Raw genomic sequence first — 21,022 nt, 5'->3', positions numbered from 1 at the left:
AACTTCAGGTAGATGGTTAAGAAAGTTACATTCAGAACTATGTCCCTGTGTTTGAGGATGAATTCCACTCAGTTTGCGAATCAATAGTGTCAATTAAAGAAATCACTTTGCCCTGATGACCTGTCAGTTGAATTTTATATGCAGTTTTGGGAGTTACTTTTTATGTGTTTCAAGGTTTCATTGAAACTTCTGAAATGGTTTCCACTATGAAGTAGGGCCTTATTTCACTGATTTCGAAGCCTGATAAAGACCCCTCTCTCATTGGCAATTAGAGACCCATCACTTCGTTAAACATTGATTACAAATTGATTGCTCTGGTTTATGCCAAAGGATTAAAGAAATTAATAGATCAAATTATAAATGACACTCAAACAGGCTTTATGAAAGGCCGTCACATTAAGTTTCAACATTAGTTTAGGGTTGGACCTTATGGATTGTACAGATGCAATTGACTCAGATTGCATTTCTGTAAAGCCTTTGACACAGTTGAACATTCATTTCTCTTTCGGTTTCGGTAAAAATGTGATCAAAGTCCTTCACATGTTTTACAAAGATTTAAATAGTTCTGTGATACTAAACCTTAATATATCCAAAAGAGTCGGTATCAACATAAATGTACGACAGGGATGTCTGTCTTCACCTTTCTTATTCATTTTGGTATGCACATTTGCATGGCTTATCAATTTTTGACTGAGATATAACAATTTACCAGCTGGCTAACAATACTACTCTTCTTTTAAGAGACTAAGACCAGGTCGCCCATTCCCTTAATGCATTCTCTATCGCGTTTGGATTAAAACTGAATGTTTCTAAATGTGAAATCTTATGTTTACAGTATATGACTCTAATGATAAAGAAATATAAAATATTCCTGTAAAGGACTGCGTTAAATATTTAGGAACATATATGAATTTCTCCCCTAAAATTAAGAAAACAAAGTACATATTTAATAATTGGCTACAAAGGGATCTATCTACACTTGGAAGAGTGCTTCTGTCCAAAGCAGAGGGACTGTCTCACTTTGTGTACCGTCTCATTGTCTTTATTTGTAAATCCCTCTACCTGTAATGAGATTGACAAGGCATTTCTTATTTGTAAAAGTCTTACAAACTAAAAAGTCTATACTCTGAAATAAGAGATCTGAAGGAGGTCTGGTAGTGTTGGTGTCACGTTCCTGACCTTGTTTTCCTTTTGTATAGTTGTGTTTAGTGGGTCAGGATGTGAGCTGGGTGGGCAGTCTGTGTTGTTTGTTCTATGTTAAGTGTCAGGTTTAATTGACCTTGTATGGCTCTCAATCAGAGGCAGGTGTTTTACGTTTTCCTCTGATTGAGAACCATATATAGGTAGGTTGTTTCACATTGTTTGTTGTGGGTGGTTGTCTTCCGTGTCTGTATGTCTACCACACGGGACTGTTTCGTTTGTCGTTCGTGTATGTAGTCTGTTCCTGTTCGTGCGTTCTTCGTAGTTTGTAAGTTCTCAAGTCAGGTCTGTCTACATCGTTTATTTGTTTTGTAGTTTGTTATAGTGTTTTCGTGTTTCGTCTTACTTTAATAAACTTCATTATGTCATATAACAACGCTGCGCTTTGGTCCAATCCCTACTCCTCCTCTTCGGCCGAAGAGGAGGAGAACGACCGTTACAGTTGGATTTTGTTGACAAAAATAACATGTTCAAGGTCAATTGGTTGAAACGATGTTCGGTCAATACAGAATCCATTTGGTATTTCATTCCAAACAATGTATTTAATAAGTTGAGAGGTCTTACATTTTGACTGAAATGTAATTATTTTCCTGAAAGATCACCTACTAAATTAGGTAGGTTTCCCCAACACGCTTTAATGTCCTGGAAAATATTTTTCCTTCACAACTTTTCCCCGCATAATGCTCTTTTGTGGAATAATTCAGAAATAACTGTAAGGAGTAAGTCATTGTTCTATCCTAGCTGGCATGAAATATGTATTCGACAACAGGGGTAATATTCTTTCATACGAACAATTTATTACATTGAATGAGTTTCCAATACCTTTCAGAGAGTTTATTTCTGTGATCAAAGCCATTCCTAGTGGTCTGACTACACTAAGGAAAACTAATCTTAGCTTTGGTGATGATCACAAAGCTTATCCAGAACTCAGCCTGTAAGGTGTGGGCTTATTTGAGAAATCTTGTAACAAATACATAAAGACACTTTCCATTCAAGGAACAAATTTATGCCTAGAGGTACATATTGTTTGGAACATGTTTATTCCTGACATTGTCTGGAAAAAGCAGGGTTAATGCATAAGATACTATACATCCATATAATTCCACGGTGTCCACATTTCTTGATGTTGATGATATGTATGTGTTTTCTGCAAAAAAGGTGAAAATCTCATGCACTTTTTTCTAAGAATGTAAATCTATGATAGATTTTTGGATAAAACCTTGCGGAGTACATATTTAGCTTTTTGAACACTACCAATGTTGTTGACATGAAGGATATTGTATGTTACGATTGCAATCTTGTTACCAAATACATTAAACATAAACAAAAATTCCAGAAAGCTATACCAAAATTACAAATATTTCTGATTGAGTTGAATCCCTAGTTAATAACAAAAATGGTCCTTGAATTATTATGAGATTCTTTGAGTGAAAACAATTACAATTTTTATTTTTTATTTAAGGTCTCTTCTTGTTTTAACTATGCATTTTGTTTTGTGGTAGACATGTTTGATGTAGTGATGTAAATTGTTGATTGCTGATAATCTGTGTAACAAATAGTTGTGCTGGATTTTGTAATTTGTACTTGGAATAAAAAGGAAAAAATGTAATAAAATAGACTTTCATAAAGTTGGTGTAAACTTCCAATGCATTTCAACAATATTGCCAGATGGCCAGGAATGGATTACATCAGACATGGTTACTTCTGCTGCCTGTCAAGCAAGGTTAATACAAATCTCCGCAGTTGAAAATTAAATGCTAGTCTGAAAGAAATGGGAGATAATGTCTAGATGCTTTTTACAGTGGAGATCAAGTTTATACATTTCCTGGTTTGGCTAATGAGACAGTGGATTGCACAGTCAAATACTGGAAAATAGTGAATAGGCATTTCAACGTCATAGCCTTAGCCGGTGGTATCTTGGAATAGACACTGGCTGGAATGGGGTTTTAACCAATCAGCATCCAGGATTAGACCCACCCGTTGTATAATATTTGTTAATGCTAGTGAGCCAGGCTAGCTATGATATCACAGATGAAAGGGGAAAGATACTGTAAATAGCTAAATAAACCAAGCTAACATGTGATGTAGCATATAAGAGGGAGATGTGCATAGCTCACATTAGCTAGCTACCTTTCTAACAGCAGCTAACTGTAGCCCATTGGCATTTAGGGTTAATACAGGGCAAGCACTTGGATACAAGCTTGCTAACTAATCATAGGATATAGCCAGCTTGCTTTCAATAATGTTTCAACTCGAACTGGCTAGCAAATGTGTTAGCTAGCTAGCCAACTAATTTCAAGTCGGACAAAGATAATGATAACTGACACGGATTTGCAAGTTGGGTAGCTAGCTAGCATTTGGGGGCTTCGTCTGCTAACCCAAAACAACATGCCTGTTCTCATAAAAGTATGTGTATTTTCTAGGGCAAAAATAAATGAAGGATGGTACTCGTCTACTACAAATATAGCTATGGCTCTGGCAGCAAATAGCAAAACGTATCAGCAAGCATTCAGCAACGTAGACAGCTGGTTGCACCGTAACGGTGTCAGCATCACCGGCCTGAAGATATTATGTAGTTACCGTCCATCTATTAACATATAAATTACTAGAGGCTACCTTTCCCCTAGGCTGAGTTTAGGGACCTACATCAAAGGAAGGGACAGAAAATAGAAATATATTTTCAATTTGAGTGGTATCAATGGAAAGACTGGCTCTGTGGCTGCACTGCTAGCAACCAACTCTGAGTCGGTTACTGTAACTTAAATAACTTGCCAATAGCACTCAACAAGCATGAGAAATCGGTATCTCACATCCAAAGCCAGATACAATAGCTCTTAAGAAATTTGGCAGCTCACGGATAGATTTGACATTGAATGAACAACAGATATTGAACATCAGCACAGTGCAAAGGAAAAAGAGAACCGTGAGATTTTGAAAGACCTAGCTAATTAATACTACATGCTACCTAGGTAAACAGAAGTTGGCATTTCGTGACAACGATGAGAGTGCCAGCTCATGAAACAGGCCCAGGGGCAACTATGTGGAAGTATAAAATGCTTTGAATGAACAGTTAGCAACCCATCTAGAGACTGCCACCGTGTTTGCTTTTTGCTCATTGCATATGATGGAAATTTCCATAAAACTAATGCACTCTTCCGTGTTCTGCAGAATAAAGTGATGGGTATGGGCTTCTGGGGATGGGGCTCAATAGACAGTTCCTACCTGGACTGCATGTCATTGGTCCAGATTCCGAAGCTGTGACTAGCGAACTTGCAACATTGTATCAACTAACCTGTACCAGGCCTTAATTTTCCTATGCCAGTGAGCTCAGGACAGTTTTTTTGCACAAGGGAAGTGTTCAGGCAGTTTATTATGTTTCAAAAGGATATATGGAATCATCAAAGCATGACATTTTGCTCTTTCACACCGAGGCCTGGTGGTTATCGAGGGGGAGAGTGTTGAAAAGATTTTTCAAATGCTGTGAGGAACTGTCACGGCCGTCAAAGGAAGTGGACCAAAGTGCAGCGTGGTAAGCGTACGTTATCCTTTATTTTGGAATGACACCAACAAAACAATAAACAAAATAAACAACCGTGAAGCTTACGAGGGCATAGTGCCACAAACACAAGTCAACTACCTACTTCGAAAGGAGGGAAAAAGGGCTACCTAAGTATGGTTCCCAATCAGAGACAACGATAGACAGCTGTCCCTGATTGAGAACCATACCCGGCCAAAACATAGAAACACAAAATCATAGAAAACAAAACATAGAATGCCCACCCCAAACCACACCCTGACCAAACCAAATAGAGACATAGAGAGCCTTTTTAAGGTCAGGGTGTGACATGAACTATTAGCCTATCATTTGCAATGGATGTTAAAAAAAGCTGACTTGGTTGACTTACTGTGTGAGGTGAGGTGAAGCTCAGCTTATTATTAGTGGTAGTCAGAAGTATCCTACTTTATGCGTGCTCAGGCGCGCGCACTCCGTCAACATTAGCAGGACAGAGAAATAAACCAGAGACATGTTCACTGCTCACATGGATCGTTCCAAACAAAAGACAAGGAAAACATTTACAAAACTTGTAAATGGTATGAAACAAAAACCCAAACTTACTTCTCACAAGTGTAGCAGGTTAATGTGAATTCTGCAAACAACTTTTCCACTCTGAAAATGAATTTATGCATTTTCATAAATGAATGTAACCAAATGACAGGGATTAACGGTAAATTTACCACCGGTTACATATGTAATGGGGAATTTATTAAAATAAACAATCAAAGGGCAAACAATTCACACAATGAAACAACCCACTGGGCACACACTGGTTGAATGAACGTTGAGCCAACGTGGAATATATGGTGAACGTCTGTACCCAGAGGGAATTAAATGCGCAAGAACTGGATGGAGTGCTGAGTGCATTCTGGAGAGAGATTTCACAATATACTCATGACATTATCTTCACACATATTTTAAATGCTTTTCCCTGACAGTTGCAACTCAATAATCAGCTAGGGCTATTGCCATGCGTGCTGCCCAAATTGCTGGCTTCCAAACAAAGCATAGGCCTACGTTCTTGTGATTTGAAACAAACCACAGCAATTTTTTTTAAGAAGCTGATGATCCTCTGCAGCTAAGTCATGCTTTCTGGTGAACTATTTTGAAATTATTGTATTTATTTCTGTAAAGAGAGGAGTAATTATATAATTTTGGCAAATGTATTTCAATTGACTTTAAAATGTGCTGGCTATGGTACAGTAGTTGAAATTCAGAGCTTGAATAGCAAGAAGGATTATTCTTAGGTCTTTGTCAGGTATCAGGACTATAAAGCAAATGCAACAGCCTGTTTAACAAACGATAACTTGCACATGGATGGTATTCATAAAAGTGCATTGCAGGCTACTAGGCTACTATTTTACTTTGCTGGGTTAGGGGGAGGGCGGCATATCAGCCAGGACCGGGCCTGTTACCAAGTCGTACTTACGTAAGTGAACTGAACACAATGGAGATATTATAGCACTGTGACAAAAGCCCTGCAGTAGACAAGATCAAGTGTTTATTGCTCTCAGACAATGCTTTCACCTATTCTATCTTATCAGATCAGTTATTCTAGTAATTAGAAAATAGAGAAGGAAACTTCTTCCAGTTTATAGTAGGAAACTTCTTCCAGTTTATAGTAGCTGCCTCCCTAGCGGCAGGCAGCTGAGTGTCTTGAGGCTTAAAGCTAGTCAGAGTACCACCACTGCATTGAGATTTATTGACCTACAGTAACTTGTGAAGACCCCCTTGTGAGTTCAGAAAGAATGGCTGTCATGACCCCTTCACTTAATCTGGTTAGATGAAAGCAAGAGATTAACTATTAAGTCCTAACCATGATATTAACTGTAAAGCCTTAACACACACATTCTACTCCAAGAATAATAATCTGTTTCTTCACTTTGTTAAACAGCAGACCAGCAACAATGTTATGGGAGTGAGACTGCTACATTTGGCACAGACAGGCAGACCAATCAACCAGTCTACAGTTTGGGTCCAGTGGGAGATTCCTTATTGCATTTCTTCCTATGCTAAACTATCCTTTAGTCCTGTCCTGGGCACTCATAGTCGCGATTGATTAGGAGAGGCTGTTTCAGACTGTGTCATTTGGTGGGCTTTAACAGGAAATGGGAGCTCACTGGAGACTCTGATGGAAACTTTTCAGCACTGGCTTGCTGATTCAAAGCCTGAGAGAACCATGTTTGCAGAATGACGAGAACAATGCTTACTTGAACTGAAGACTCCTCTGTTAAAAGTTTAAGACGGAGGTCTGAGATTAGCTGAGAAGCTGCAGAGCAGCACTAGAGGCTCAGGCAGACACATCCCCCTCCATCCCAGCATCCTAATGAAGGAAGGTACAGATGTAGGATCTTATTTGAGCCCGTTTGCTACAGCAGGGAAATTATCCTGAAGCAACAGGAAATGTGAATTATTATGTATAATGGATTTTTGTTGATACATTTTTCATTAGGGCAAATAAAGTCTGACCTTTTAAAGTGGAAATTACAAACTTTAGAAGCCTTTTTAAACCTTGAATACACTACAAGTTTGCATTTCCTGCTATGCAGGAAAATTCTCAGAAACAAAAGAGTGATCAAATTATGGTCCGACATATGTAGTTCAGAGATGCATCAGAGGATGTATACAGTATTCTTATATTGGCTTTTTAAGGAACTTTTAGTGACAGTTTAACACAGCACACTAAATGTCAATGTCTCGGGCTGTTTTATTCTAGTTTTCATTGCACCCTAAATCCTTGGGCCCATATGTCTGTGTCTTACTGTAACCCTTATTAGGTTGTTTCCTCCCATAGTAGCTGACTGATTGCAGGGTTAATCCCTATGGCTTGTAGTTGAGGACACTTTCAGATCAGCAAAACCCCCAATAATGCCTTTAGGATTTCCCAATAATGGAGAAGGGCTACATCATGACACCATCAACCTGTCCTCTCAAACGGAACACACAATTTTCTGTGTGTGTTTAAAACGTGCGTGCATGTAGTCTGTGTTAATGTCTGTGTGTTCATGTGGGAGTGTGTGCGTGTGTTTGAGGATATGGATTGGCAGCAGGGGGCCTATGAACCTGGGGTATTCAAAAAACGATTGAAAATGCAGCTGGCCATCCAACTCATCTACACACACACACTCTTTCCCTCTGACTATCTAAACACACGGTCACTATTGTACTTGGCGGTGAACCTCCATGCGGGATAGCTGAAATGCCTTTGAAAAACTCTTTGAATGACTGTGCACTTATCTGTTCTAGGTGCTGAGAATGAAAGGAACACAGGAAGACTTGAGACATCAGTTAAACGTGTCGGCACAAGTTCATCTCCCAGAACAGAAGGCTGGTGTTATTCAGCAGGGTTGTTCCGTGTTTGGGAAACAAAAGACTTCCCAGCCAGCCTGTGGTTGGTGTGGAGATAACACCATCAGCCTAAACTCCTAGCTTTGAGGGTCTCCCCTAAGCGGTTGGGAACTGTCGGCCTCTAATTACACAAGCTGGAAAGCCATGGCCACTTTTTTCTATGACTGCTGTGTTGTTCTAACACCAAGGGAGATGCAGTGCCTTCAGAAAGTATTCAGACCCCTTGACTTATTCCACATTTTGTTGTTTTACAGCCTGAATTCAAAATGGATTAAAAAAATAATTCTCACCCATCTACACACAATACAACATAATGACACATTGAAAACATGTTTTTATCATTTTTTTCACATTTATAAAAAATTAAATACAGAAATAAATAATTTACGTAAGTATTCACACTCCTGAGTCAATACGTGTTACATTCACCTTTTGTCACGACTTCCGCCGAAGTCGGCCCTTCTCCTTGTTCGGGTGGTGTTCGGCGGTCGACGTCACCGGCTTTCTAGTCACCACCGATCCATTTTTCTGTTTCGTTTTGTTTTGTCTGCATAATTACACACCTGGTTTCAATTCCCCTATTATGTTCCCTATTTAACCCTCTGGCTTTCATTTCTGTTTTGTCCGTGATTGTTTGTTACGTTAGTGGTTGTTGTTATTTCTTATGATGTTTTTGTAATTATTCCCTTTGTGGAATTTTGCTGTGATTTTTGAGTAAACGTTTTGTGTTTCGCTCAACACCTGTGTCCTGCATTTGACTCTGCTACTTCGCCGCACACAACCCTGACAGAATCACGGACCCAAACTTCAAATGGAGTCAGCAGGCACAGCCAGCCCCTCTCTCCCAGTCGAGGAGCAAGTTCAACAGCACGCGACCATGTTACATAGTTTAGGGACCGCCATGGATCGCGTGCTGCAGACAATGGACCGATGGGAGAGAGGAGGTCTCCCGGTAAATCATACCCCATCACCCCCACCCGCGCCTCTCCCTACTCCACCGGTCATCCCTCCATCGTCAGGACCCAGTGGGATTCGGCTCTCGCTCCCAGGAGCGTATGACGGTACAGCAGCCGGGTGTCAGGGGTTCCTCCTACAGTTGGAGTTATACCTGGCAACTGTTCATCCGACCCCTTCAGGACGAGAGAGAGTGGGCGCCCTCATCTCCTGTCTGACTGGTAAGGCCCTGGAGTGGGCCAACGCCATCTGGGGAAGAGAGGGCCAAACCCTGGATGACTATGATGACTTCTCTCGCCGCTTCCGGGCGGTCTTTGATCATCCACCTGAAGGGAGAGCGGCGGGAGAGCGTTTGTTCCATCTCAGACAGGGGATGAGGAGCGCTCAAGATTTCGCCCTGGACTTTCGTACTCTGGCCGCTGGTGCGGGATGGAATGAGCGGGCCCTGATCGATCACTACAGGTGTAGTCTACGAGAGGACGTACGTAGGGAGTTAGCCTGCAGGGACACCACTCTTAACCTGGACCAGCTGGTGGATTTATCTATCCGGCTGGATAACCTGTTGGCCTCCCGCGGACGTCTAGATCGGGGTCCGCCCGTTCCATTACCCAGCCCCTTGGATCCTACACCGATGGAGTTAGGAGGGGCTGCTAGAAGGGAGACCGGAGGGAGGACCACTCCATGCACCAACTGTGGACGCAGAGGACACACTGCTGTCCGGTGCTGGGGTGTTTCTCCTGGTAGTCGAGGTAGCAGGCGGAGCACTGATGGGTAATCTCCGGTGAGTAGGCACATAACTCACCCAGAGTCTTCTGTTGCGCACATGTGGTTACATATAGAATTTCCTGAGTTTTCCTCGCATCCCCAGCATAAGGCGCTAGTAGATTCAGGCGCAGCTGGGAAGTTTATTGATCGCTCTTTAGCACATAGATTAGGGATCCCTATTATTCCTGTTGATGTTCCCTTCCCTGTACATGCCTTAGATAGTCGTCCTTTGGGGTCGGGGCTGATTGGGGAGGTCACAGCGCCCATCGCTATGAGAACGCAGGGGGATCACGAGGAGAGAATTAGTCTCTTTTTGATCGACTCTCCTGCGTTTCCTGTTGTGTTGGGTCTTCCCTGGTTGGCCTCTCATGATCCGATTATTTCGTGGCAACAGAGGACTCTCAAGGGATGGTCCTGTCAGTGTTCAGGTAGATGTGTAGGTGTTTCCTTAGGTGCCACTACGGTGGAAAGTCCAAACCAGGTTTCCAACATGCACATTCCTCCCGAATATGCCGATTTGGCACTCGCCTTCTGTAAGAAGAAGGCGACTCAATTACCACCCCATCGACCGGGGGATTGTGCGATAGATCTCTTGGTAGACGCTAAACTTCCCAGAAGTCATGTGTATCCTCTGTCACAGGAGGAGACGGTGGCTATGGAGACATATGTCACCGAATCTCTGGGACAGGGATACATTCGGCCTTCCATCTCACCTGTCTCCTCGAGTTTCTTTTTTGTGAAGAAGAAGGATGGAGGTTTGCGCCCGTGTATTGATTATCGAGGATTAAATAAGATCACGGTAAAATACAGTTACCCGCTACCACTCATAGCCAGTATGACCGAGTCATTACACGGGGCGCGCTTCTTCACAAAATTGGACCTCAGGAGCGCTTACAACCTGGTACGTATTAAGGGGGGAGATGAGTGGAAGACAGCATTTAGCACCACTTCTGGGCATTATGAGTACCTCGTCATGCCGTACGGGTTAATGAATGCTCCATCAGTCTTCCAATCATTTGTGGATGAGATCTTCAGGGACCTGCACGGGCAGGGTGTAGTGGTGTATATAGATGACATTCTAATATACTCCGCTACACGCGCCGAGCATGTGTCCCTGGTGCGTAGGGTGCTTGGTCGACTGTTGGAGCATGACCTGTACGTCAAGGCTGAGAAATGTCTGTTCTTCCAACGATCCATCTCCTTCCTAGGGTACCGCTTTTCAGCGTCAGGGGTAGAGATGGAGAATGACCGCATTTCAGCCGTGTGTAATTGGCCGACTCCAACCACGGTAAAGGAGGTGCAGCGGTTTTTAGGGTTTGCCAACTACTACCGGAGATTTATCCGGGGTTTTGGTCAGGTAGCGGCTCCCATTACCTCACTGCTGAAGGGAGGACCGGTGCGACTGCAGTGGACAGCTGGGGCGGACAGGGCTTTTGGTCACCTGAAGGCTCTGTTTACCTCGGCTCCAGTTCTGGCTCATCCTGATCCTTCCTTAGCATTCATAGTTGAGGTGGACGCGTCCGAGGCGGGGATAGGGGCTGTGCTGTCTCAGCGTTCGGGTACGCCACTAAAGCTCCGCCCCTGTGCATTCTTTTCGAAGAAGCTCAGCCCGGCGGAGCGAAACTATGATGTGGGGGACCGGGAGTTGCTGGCTGTTGTCATGGCTCTGAAAGCGTGGAGACACTGGCTTGAGGGGGCTAGACACCCTTTTCTCATTTGGACTGACCACCGCAATCTGGAGTACATACGGGCAGCGAGGAGAATGAACCCTCGCCAGGCAAGGTGGGCCATGTTTTTCACCCGTTTTGATTTCACCCTTACCTACAAACCAGGTTCCCAGAACGTTAAGGCAGATGCACTGTCCCGGCTGTATGATACAGAGGAGAGGTCCACAGATCCCACTCCCATAATTACAGCCTCTCGCCTGGTGGCACCGGTGGTGTGGGAGGTGGACGCGGACATCGAACGGGCGTCACGTACAGAGTCCATTCCACATGACTGTCCAGCTGGGCGTCTGTACGTTCCGTTTGATGTCCGCGATCGTTTGATCTGTTGGGTTCATACGTCACCCTCCTCTGGTCATCCTGGTATCGGTCGGATGGTGCGCTGCCTTTCTGGGAAGTACTGGTGGCCCACTTTAGCTAAGGACGTGCGGGTTTATGTTTCCTCCTGTTCGGTATGTGCACAGTGCAAGACACCTAGACATCTGCCCAGAGGGAAATTACAACCCCTTCCCGTTCCACAGCGACCATGGTCACACCTATCGGTGGATTTCGTGACGGATCTTCCCCCGTCGCGGGGTAACACCACGATCCTGGTCGTTGTGGATCGGTTTTCTAAGTCCTGCCGTCTCCTTCCTTTGCCCGGTCTCCCTACGGCTCTACAAACTGCGGAGGCTCTGTTCACCCATGTATTCCGGCACTACGGGGTGCCTGAGGATATAGTTTCTGATCGGGGTCCCCAATTTACGTCTAGAGTCTGGAGGGCGTTTATGGAACGCCTGGGGATCTCGGTCAGCCTTACCTCAGGTTTCCACCCCGAGAGCAACGGGCAGGTGGAAAGAGTAAACCAGGATGTGGGTAGGTTTCTGAGGTCCTATTGCCAGGACCGGCCGGGGGAGTGGGCAGCTTACATCCCCTGGGCCGAGATGGCCCAAAACTCCCTCCGCCACTCCTCTACCAACCTATCACCTTTTCAGTGTGTGCTAGGTTACCAGCCGGTCCTGGCACCATGGCATCAGAGCCAGATTGAGGCTCCTGCGGTGGATGAATGGTTTCGGCACTCAGAGGAGACTTGGAACGCTGCCCACGTACGGCTACAACGTGCCATCAGGAGACAAAAAGCGAGTGCCGACCGCCACCGCAGTGAGGCCCCGGTGTATGCACCGGGGGATCGGGTCTGGCTCTCGACCCGAAACCTACCCCTTCACCTGCCCTGCCGGAAACTGGGTCCGCGGTTTGTGGGGCCATTTAAAGTCCTGAGGAGATTGAACGAGGTTTGTTATAGGTTACAACTCCCCCCTGATTACCGTATTAACCCCTCGTTCCATGTGTCTCTCCTCAGGCCGGTGGTGGCTGGTCCGCTCCAGCAGTCTGAGGTGCGGGAGGTTCCTCCGCCCCCTCTTGACATCGAGGGGGTCCCGGCGTATAGCGTAAGAGCCATCATGGATTCTAGGCGTCGGGCGAGGGGCCTTCAGTACCTCGTGGAGTGGGAGGGGTACGGTCCGGAGGAGAGATGCTGGGTACCGGTGGAGGACATTCTAGATCCATCTATGTTACAAGAGTTTCACCGTCTCCACCCAGATCGCCCTGCACCTCGCCCTCCGGGTCGTCCTCGAGGCCGGTGTCGTCGCGCTGCTGGAGCCGCGCGTCAAGGGGGGGGTACTGTCACGACTTCCGCCGAAGTCGGCCCTTCTCCTTGTTCGGGTGGTGTTCGGCGGTCGACGTCACCGGCTTTCTAGTCACCACCGATCCATTTTTCTGTTTCGTTTTGTTTTGTCTGCATAATTACACACCTGGTTTCAATTCCCCTATTATGTTCCCTATTTAACCCTCTGGCTTTCATTTCTGTTTTGTCCGTGATTGTTTGTTACGTTAGTGGTTGTTGTTATTTCTTATGATGTTTTTGTAATTATTCCCTTTGTGGAATTTTGCTGTGATTTTTGAGTAAACGTTTTGTGTTTCGCTCAACACCTGTGTCCTGCATTTGACTCTGCTACTTCGCCGCACACAACCCTGACACCTTTGGCAGCGATTACAGCTGTGAGTCTTTCTGGGTAAGTCTCCAAGAGGTTTTCACATCTGGATTGTACAATATTTGCACATTATTCTTAAAAAAATGCGTCAAGCTCTGTCAAGTTGGTTATTGATCATTGCTAGACAGACATTTTCAAGTCTTGCCATGGATTTTCGAAACGATTTAAGTCAAAACTGTAACTAGGCCACTCAGTAACATTCAATGTCGTCTTGGTAAACAACTCCAGTGTATATTTGGACTTGTGTTCTAGGTTATTGTCCCACTGTAAGGTGAATTTGTCTCCCATCGTCTGTTGGAAAGCAGACTGAACCAGGTTTTCAACTAGGATTTTGCCTGTGCTTAGCTCTATTCCGTTGCTTTTTATCCTAAAAAAAACTCCCTAGTCCGATGACAAGCATACGCATAACAAAAATCAAATCAAATAAAAGGTTATTTGTCACATGCGCCGAATACAACTAGTGTAGACCTTACCTTGAAATGCAGAATACAACTAGTGTAGACCTTACCTTGAAATGCTGAATACAACTAGTGTAGACCTTACCTTGAAATGCAGAATACAACTAGTGTAGACCTTACCTTGAAATGCAGAATACAACTAGTGTAGACCTTACCTTGAAATGCAGAATACAACTAGTGTAGACCTTACCTTGAAATGCAGAATACAACTAGTGTAGACCTTACCTTGAAATGCAGAATACAACTAGTGTAGACCTTACCTTGAAATGCTGAATACAACTAGTGTAGACCTTACCTTGAAATGCTGAATACAACTAGTGTAGACCTTACCTTGAAATGCTGAATACAACTAGTGTAGACCTTACCTTGAAATGCAGAATACTAGTGTAGACCTTACCTTGAAATGCAGAATACAACTAGTGTAGACCTTACCTTGAAATGCTGAATACAACTAGTGTAGACCTTACCTTGAAATGCTGAATACAACTAGTGTAGACCTTACCTTGAAATGCTGAATACAACTAGTGTAGACCTTACCTTGAAATGCTGAATACAACTAGTGTAGACCTTACCTTGAAATGCTGAATACAACTAGTGTAGACCTTACCTTGAAATGCAGAATACAACTAGTGTAGACCTTACCTTGAAATGCAGAATACAACTAGTGTAGACCTTACCTTGGAATGCAGAATACAACTAGTGTAGACCTTACCTTGAAATGCTGAATACAACTAGTGTAGACCTTACCTTGAAATGCTGAATACAACTAGTGTAGACCTTACCTTGAAATGCTGAATACAACTAGTGTAGACCTTACCTTGAAATGCTGAATACAACTAGTGTAGACCTTACCTTGAAATGCTGAATACAACTAGTGTAGACCTTACCTTGAAATGCTGAATACAACTAGTGTAGACCTTACCTTGAAATGCTTGCTTATGAGCCCATCTCAACATTGCAGAGTTTAAAAATAGTAACACACAATAAATAAAATAAATAAAATATACAAGAATGGAGCTATATTCAGGGAGTACCAGAACCAGATCAATGTGCAGACGTACGAGGTATTTTAGGTAGATATGTACATGAAGGCAGGGTAAAGTAACTAGGCATCAGGATAGATAATAATAATAAGAGTAAAATAAAGTCAGAGTAGCAGCAGCAAATGATGATTGTAAAAGTGTGTGTGTGTGCTGTGTATGTTTGTGTTGTGTCAGTATGCGTGTGTGTGTTTGTGTGTGTGTGTGCGTGCATACGTAATATATGTAAATGTGTGTGGGTTTTGTCTGGGAGTGGCAATGTAGTGTGTGTGAGTGAGCGTGTATATGGTTTGTATATGTAGTCTAGTGAGTGTGTGTAGGGTCAGTGCAAGATAGAGTCAGTGTAGATAGTCGGGTACTATTAATTGGCTATTTAGTCTTATGGCATGGGGGTAGAAGCTGTCTCGGAGCCTGTTGGTCTGAGAACCAATGCTCCGTCACTGTTTGCGGGATGTTAGCAGAGTGAACAGTCTATAACTTGGGTGACTGGAGTCTTTGGCCATTTTTCGGGCCTTCCTCTGATACCGCCTGATAAAGAGGACCTGGAGGGCAGGGAGCTCGGCCCCAGTCATGTACTGATCTGTCCGCACCATCCTCTGTAGAGCTTTGCAATGGCCCATGCCAAACCCTCTTCAAGACTGTGCCGGTGTGTGTTAACCATGTTAATTAAGTCCTTAGTGATGTGGATGCCAAGGAACTTGGAGCTCTCGACCCGCTCCACAACAGCTCTCTCAATGTGAATGGGGGCGTGCTCTCCCCCTCTTTCTCCTATAGTCCACAATCAGCTCATTGAGGGAGAGGTTGTTGTCCTTGTGTCACACTGCTAAGTCTCGTACCTCCCCCCTGTAAGCTGACTCATCGCCGTTGGTGATCAGGTCTACCATCGTAGTGTCGTCAGCAAACTTGATGATGGTGTTTGAGTCGTGCATGGCCACGCAGTCGTGGGTGAACAGGGAGTACAGGAGGAGACTAAGCACACCCCTGAGGGGCCTCTGTGTTGAGGGTCAGCATGGTGGAGATGTTGTTGCCTACCCTTACCACCTGAAGGCGGCCCATCAGGAAGTCCAGGATACAGTTGCAGAGGAATTGGTTTAGTCCCAGGGTCCTTAGCTTGGTGATGAGCTTGGAGGGGACTATGGTGTTGAAGGCTGAGCTGTAGTCTATGAACAGCATTCTCACCTAGTTATTTCCCCTGTTATCCAGGTGGGAGAGGGCAGTGTGAAGTGCAATTGAGATTTCGTCAACATTGGATTTTTTGGGGCGGTATGCGAATGGGAGTGGGTCTAGGGTGTCTGGGATAATGGTATTGATGTGTGTCGTGAGCAGCCTTTCAAAGCTGCTACACGGCGGTAGTCATTTAGGCAGGTTACCTTGGAGCTCTTAGGAACAGGGACAATGGTGGTCAGCTTGGAACATGTTGGGATTAGAGACTGGGACAAGGAGAGATTGAAAATGTTTGTGAAGACACTTGCCAGTTTGTCTGGGTATGCTTTGAGAATGCGCCCTGGTTTTCCGTCTGGCCTGACGGCCTAGTAAGTGTTAACCTGTTAAAACATTTTGCTCACATCAGCCATGGAGAGTGAGATCTGAAAAAACAGGGGCTTTCATGTTATATTCCTTGGAGCGAGCATAAAAAGGCATTTAGCTCATTTGGGAGTTCTGCATGGCTAGGTTTCCCTTTGTAATCCATTATCGTCTGCAAGCCCTGACACATATGACAAGCGTTGGAGCTGGTGTAACAGGATTCCACCTTCATCCTATATTGTCCATTTGTATGTTTGATGTCTTGTCGGAAGCTTTCTTGTATGAGTCCATGTCCGTGTCCCGTTCCTTGTAAGCGGTAGCTCTAGCTTTTAGCCCAGCGCGGATATTGCCTGTAATCCATGGTTTTTGGTTTGGAAACGTTTTTATAGTCACTGTAGGGACGAAATCGTCTATACATTTATTGATGAAGCCCGTGACTGTTGTGGTAAACGCGTCAATGCTATCTGATGAATCCTGAAACATATCCCGGTCTGTACTAGCAAAACGGTCTTGTCGCCTCGCGTCTGCTTCATCTGTATTGAGCGCATCACTGATACTTACTGCTTGAGTTTTGTTTGTAAACAGGCAGCAGGAGAATGGAGTCCGGGTCAGATTTGCCAAAGGGAGGACAAGGGAGGGCCTTGTATGCATTTCTGTGGGTAGAATAAAAGTGGTCTAGACATTTACATTTAAGTCATTTAGCAGACACTCTTATCCAGAGCGACTTACAAATTGGAAAGTTCATACATATTCATCCTGGTCCCCCCGTGGGAATTGAACCCTGGTCCCCCCGTGGGAATTGAACCCACAACCCTGGCGTTGCAAGCGCCATGCTCTACCAACTGAGCCACACGGGACCACGAGACCATTTTGTGCCCCTAGTGGAGCAGGAGACTTGTAGGTAGAAGTGACGAAGGACAGTTTTAAGTCTCCCCGCATTAAAGTCTCCTCCCACCAGAAACGCTGCCTCTGGGCAAGCGGTTTCTTGTTTGTTTATGGCCTCATACAGTTCATTGACTGCCAGAGTGGTGTTGACTTGTGGAGTCACGTAGACAGCCATGATAATTTCAAATGAGAACTCTCTTGATAGATTAAAGGGTCAGCAGATTACCATGAGGTTGTGAGGGTTGACGCTGGTAGAGATGAGAAGCAGGTACAGGGAGTGAACATTTAATTATCAACGGACATGGAACGGAACAGGACAGCGTCTGGACAAGAACACATAACGACATTAATGCGGACACAGGGAACAAACGGGGGAGGAGACAGTTATAGACGGGGCAATTAACAAAGGGAAGGAGTCCAGGTGAGTCCAATGAGCACTGCTGTGCATAATGATGGTGACAGATGTGCGAAATGAAGGACAGCCTAGCCTCTCCAGCGCCGGAGAGGGAGAGCGGGAGCAGGCATGACAGAGGTATTCTATATCAGGTGGGAAAAAGCTTGAGATTTCCTTCACACTTGAAGCAGAACACCAGTTGTTATTTATGAAAAAACACACTCCACTCCACCTCCTTTCGACTTTCCTGAAGCAGCCATATGATCCTGCCGCTGCATGGAGACTCCAACAAGTACTACGTGTGTAGCGTCAACATCCAGACACGTTTCAGTAAGAGATATAATATTTCTGCTTTTCAAGTCTCTCTGATAGGATGCCTGTATCTTTGTAGTGACTGGGTGTATTGATACAACATCCAAAGTGTAATTAATAACTTCACCATGCTCAATGATACAGTGCCCGCCCTAATTATTGGGACAGTGACATAAAAAATGTACTCCACATGTGTAATTTTGGAGTCACTTTTATCACAAATAATAATAGAATATGTTTCTAAACACTTCTACATCAATATGGATGCTACCATGTTTGTGGACAGTCCTGAATGAATCGTGAATAATGATGAGTGAGAAAGTTACAGACGCAAAAAAATATCATACCCCCAAGATATGCTAACCTCTCACCATTACAATAACAGGAGAGGTAAGAATTTTTGAGGGGGCATGATTTGTGCATCTGTAACTTTATAACTCATCACTTTTCACGATTCATTCAGGACTATCCGTAATCATCGTAGCATCCACATTAACGTAGAAATAATCTGTAACACAACCAAAACAAACAGCAAATGCATCCAACAAGTTTATAGAGTCACAAACTTGATGTAATCATTGTGTGCTAGGAATGTGGGATCAAATACTAAACTTTTGACTACTTTAATATACATAAGTGAATATACATAAGCTGACAGTCTGCACTTTAACCTCATAGTCACTGTATAATTTTAAATCTGAAGTGCTGGAGTACAGAGCCGAAAGAAGAAGAAGTGCTTCACTGTCCCAATAATTATGGAGGGCATATTCAATGTCTGCTTTAAAACATTTTTTTTGTACCAATCTACCAATAAGTGCACTTATTTGTAAGGCATTGGAAAACCTCCTTGGTCTTAGTGGTTGAATCTGTGTTTGAAATCTACTGCTCGACTGAGGGACCTTAAAGATAATTGTATGTGTGGGGTACAGAGATGCGGTAATCAATTCAAAAATCATGTTAAACACTATCATTGCACACAGAGTGATACTATGCAACTTATTAAGCAATTATTTACTCCTGAAATGATTTAGGCTTGCCATAACAAAGGGGGTGGCGGGTGGGCCGTTTTCTCCCAAATTTCGTGTTATCCAATTTGTAATTGCAGTCTTGTCCCATCGCTTCAACTCCCATACGGACTCGGGAGAGGCGAACTCACTGTCTCAAAACATTTAAGCTTTTAATTTTCTATTCATTTCACTTTAACATTATGAGGTATCGTGTGTAGGCCAGTGACACATAAATCTAAATTTAATCCATTATAAATTCAGGTTGTAACAACAAAATGTGGAGAAAGTCAAGGGGTGGGAATACTTTCTGAAGGCACTGTATCAAACTCAATTATCTCATAGTCCTGCACATTGATTGATTCGGTACTGGTACCCCGTGTACATGGCCAAGTTATTGTTACTCATTGTGTATTTATTCCTTTTGTTATAATTTTCTCTAGATTTTTCTCTTTGCATTGTTGGGAAGGGCCTGTAAGTAAGCATTTCACTGTTAATCTACACCTGCTGTTTATAAATGATCTAACAAATAAAATGTGATTTGTAACTTTACAGGGGTTACTTCTAAACGACCTGAATCTGATCATCTTTTCAATCAGTTGATATTTATCTCACATGCGAAACGGTTTGTGGAATCTAGCTACATAACATGACACACTATAATATTGCGCGCACACACATACCCACGGTTTGGTTTATTCTTCCTGCTGTGTTTGCTTGCCACTTGGGTCTTTCAAAGTCAAAACATATCCCAAGACAATCCTAAGGGCAGACCCAGCACTTTCAACTCTATTCCACCTAGTGTCTTATCATCAGACAAAAGTTTCTCATTAAACTGTAAAAAGGTTAACACCGCTGGAAATGTAAGGGTTATATTATATCTAGACACAAACAATCAATCACTATATGTCTATATTCTGGTGTATTGTACTTGTGTCCTTTCAGTATTTAAACTTGCTTGAAAGTGATAAACGCTCCTCCATCAACACCAGGACTTCACGGTCTCTTACCTCAGAAAGAAATAGTAAGAGCTATTCTCCACGACGCTGTAGGAGTAACAGGGGAAGTAGCCCAGCCCGGTGACATTGAACCGGGAGCCGGTGGGGACCTCCAGCATGCTGCCCCACGCCTGGTCGCATTGCAGCTCGATCTCTGCGGAGAAGAAGAGGTCCGTGTCATACTGCCAAGGCAGGTAGTTATACACACTGTACGAGTCCTTGTGCAGCGCAAGCACCTTGGCGAACACGATGATCTCCGCGAGCTCCGCACGGCACGCCTCAGTCTGGGGTCTCCAGTCGTGGGCCAACTGACATCCCCAAACCCCGCTCAGACAGGTCGCCAGAATCAACGCAAAAATAGCACCCATGTCTGGCAACTGCGGGTTTCGATTGCAGCCACTATGAAACGCAAATTCGGGGCAGTGAAGGGTGTGCGGGCTGATGAGAGTTACAGGACCAGGACCACTGACTTCTCATCAAACTGTCAGGCACGACTGTATTCCATGGGCTTGTCAGCGCATGCAGCACCAATATGTGACAGGTATCATACAAGTAGGCTATGCTCTTTTTATAAATAATATCAGGAAAGTGACAAAGTAAGTTGTTGCATTCAAATACAATAGCAGTTACTTATGCTAAACCCTCTTCCCTCATCCCCTCCTGCACGCTAGGCTACACTGTGAGTGCTGATCTAAAATTATGCGCAGCTTCCCTGGATCCTGTGAGTAGAGGCGCTCTGTGCGCTTGACATCTGACACGCACTAAAGTAGGCTATTCTGACTAGCCAAGAGAACACCTTGTCTATTACCTAACACTTTATAATACATAAC

At 43.9% G+C, this 21,022-nt stretch overlaps 1 protein-coding gene across 1 annotated transcript in view; it reads right to left on the bottom strand.

Annotated features, from left to right (window-relative positions):
• The window catches only part of LOC120065620 (coiled-coil domain-containing protein 3-like), a 39,966-nt gene extending 19,406 nt beyond the window's left edge, over nt 1-20,560 (bottom strand). The window contains exon 1 of the mRNA XM_039016676.1: nt 20,205-20,560. Coding sequence (XP_038872604.1) covers nt 20,205-20,560 — 356 coding nt within the window. The remainder of the gene's footprint in view (nt 1-20,204) is intronic.
• Nucleotides 20,561-21,022: the final 462 nt, after the last annotated feature.

This window comes from Salvelinus namaycush, chromosome 20 (assembly GCF_016432855.1).
Source record: "Salvelinus namaycush isolate Seneca chromosome 20, SaNama_1.0, whole genome shotgun sequence".
Classification (NCBI taxonomy): domain Eukaryota; kingdom Metazoa; phylum Chordata; class Actinopteri; order Salmoniformes; family Salmonidae; genus Salvelinus; species Salvelinus namaycush.
The sequence above is the reverse complement of the archived record's forward strand: the minus strand, read 5'-3'. Positions and strand labels throughout refer to the sequence as shown.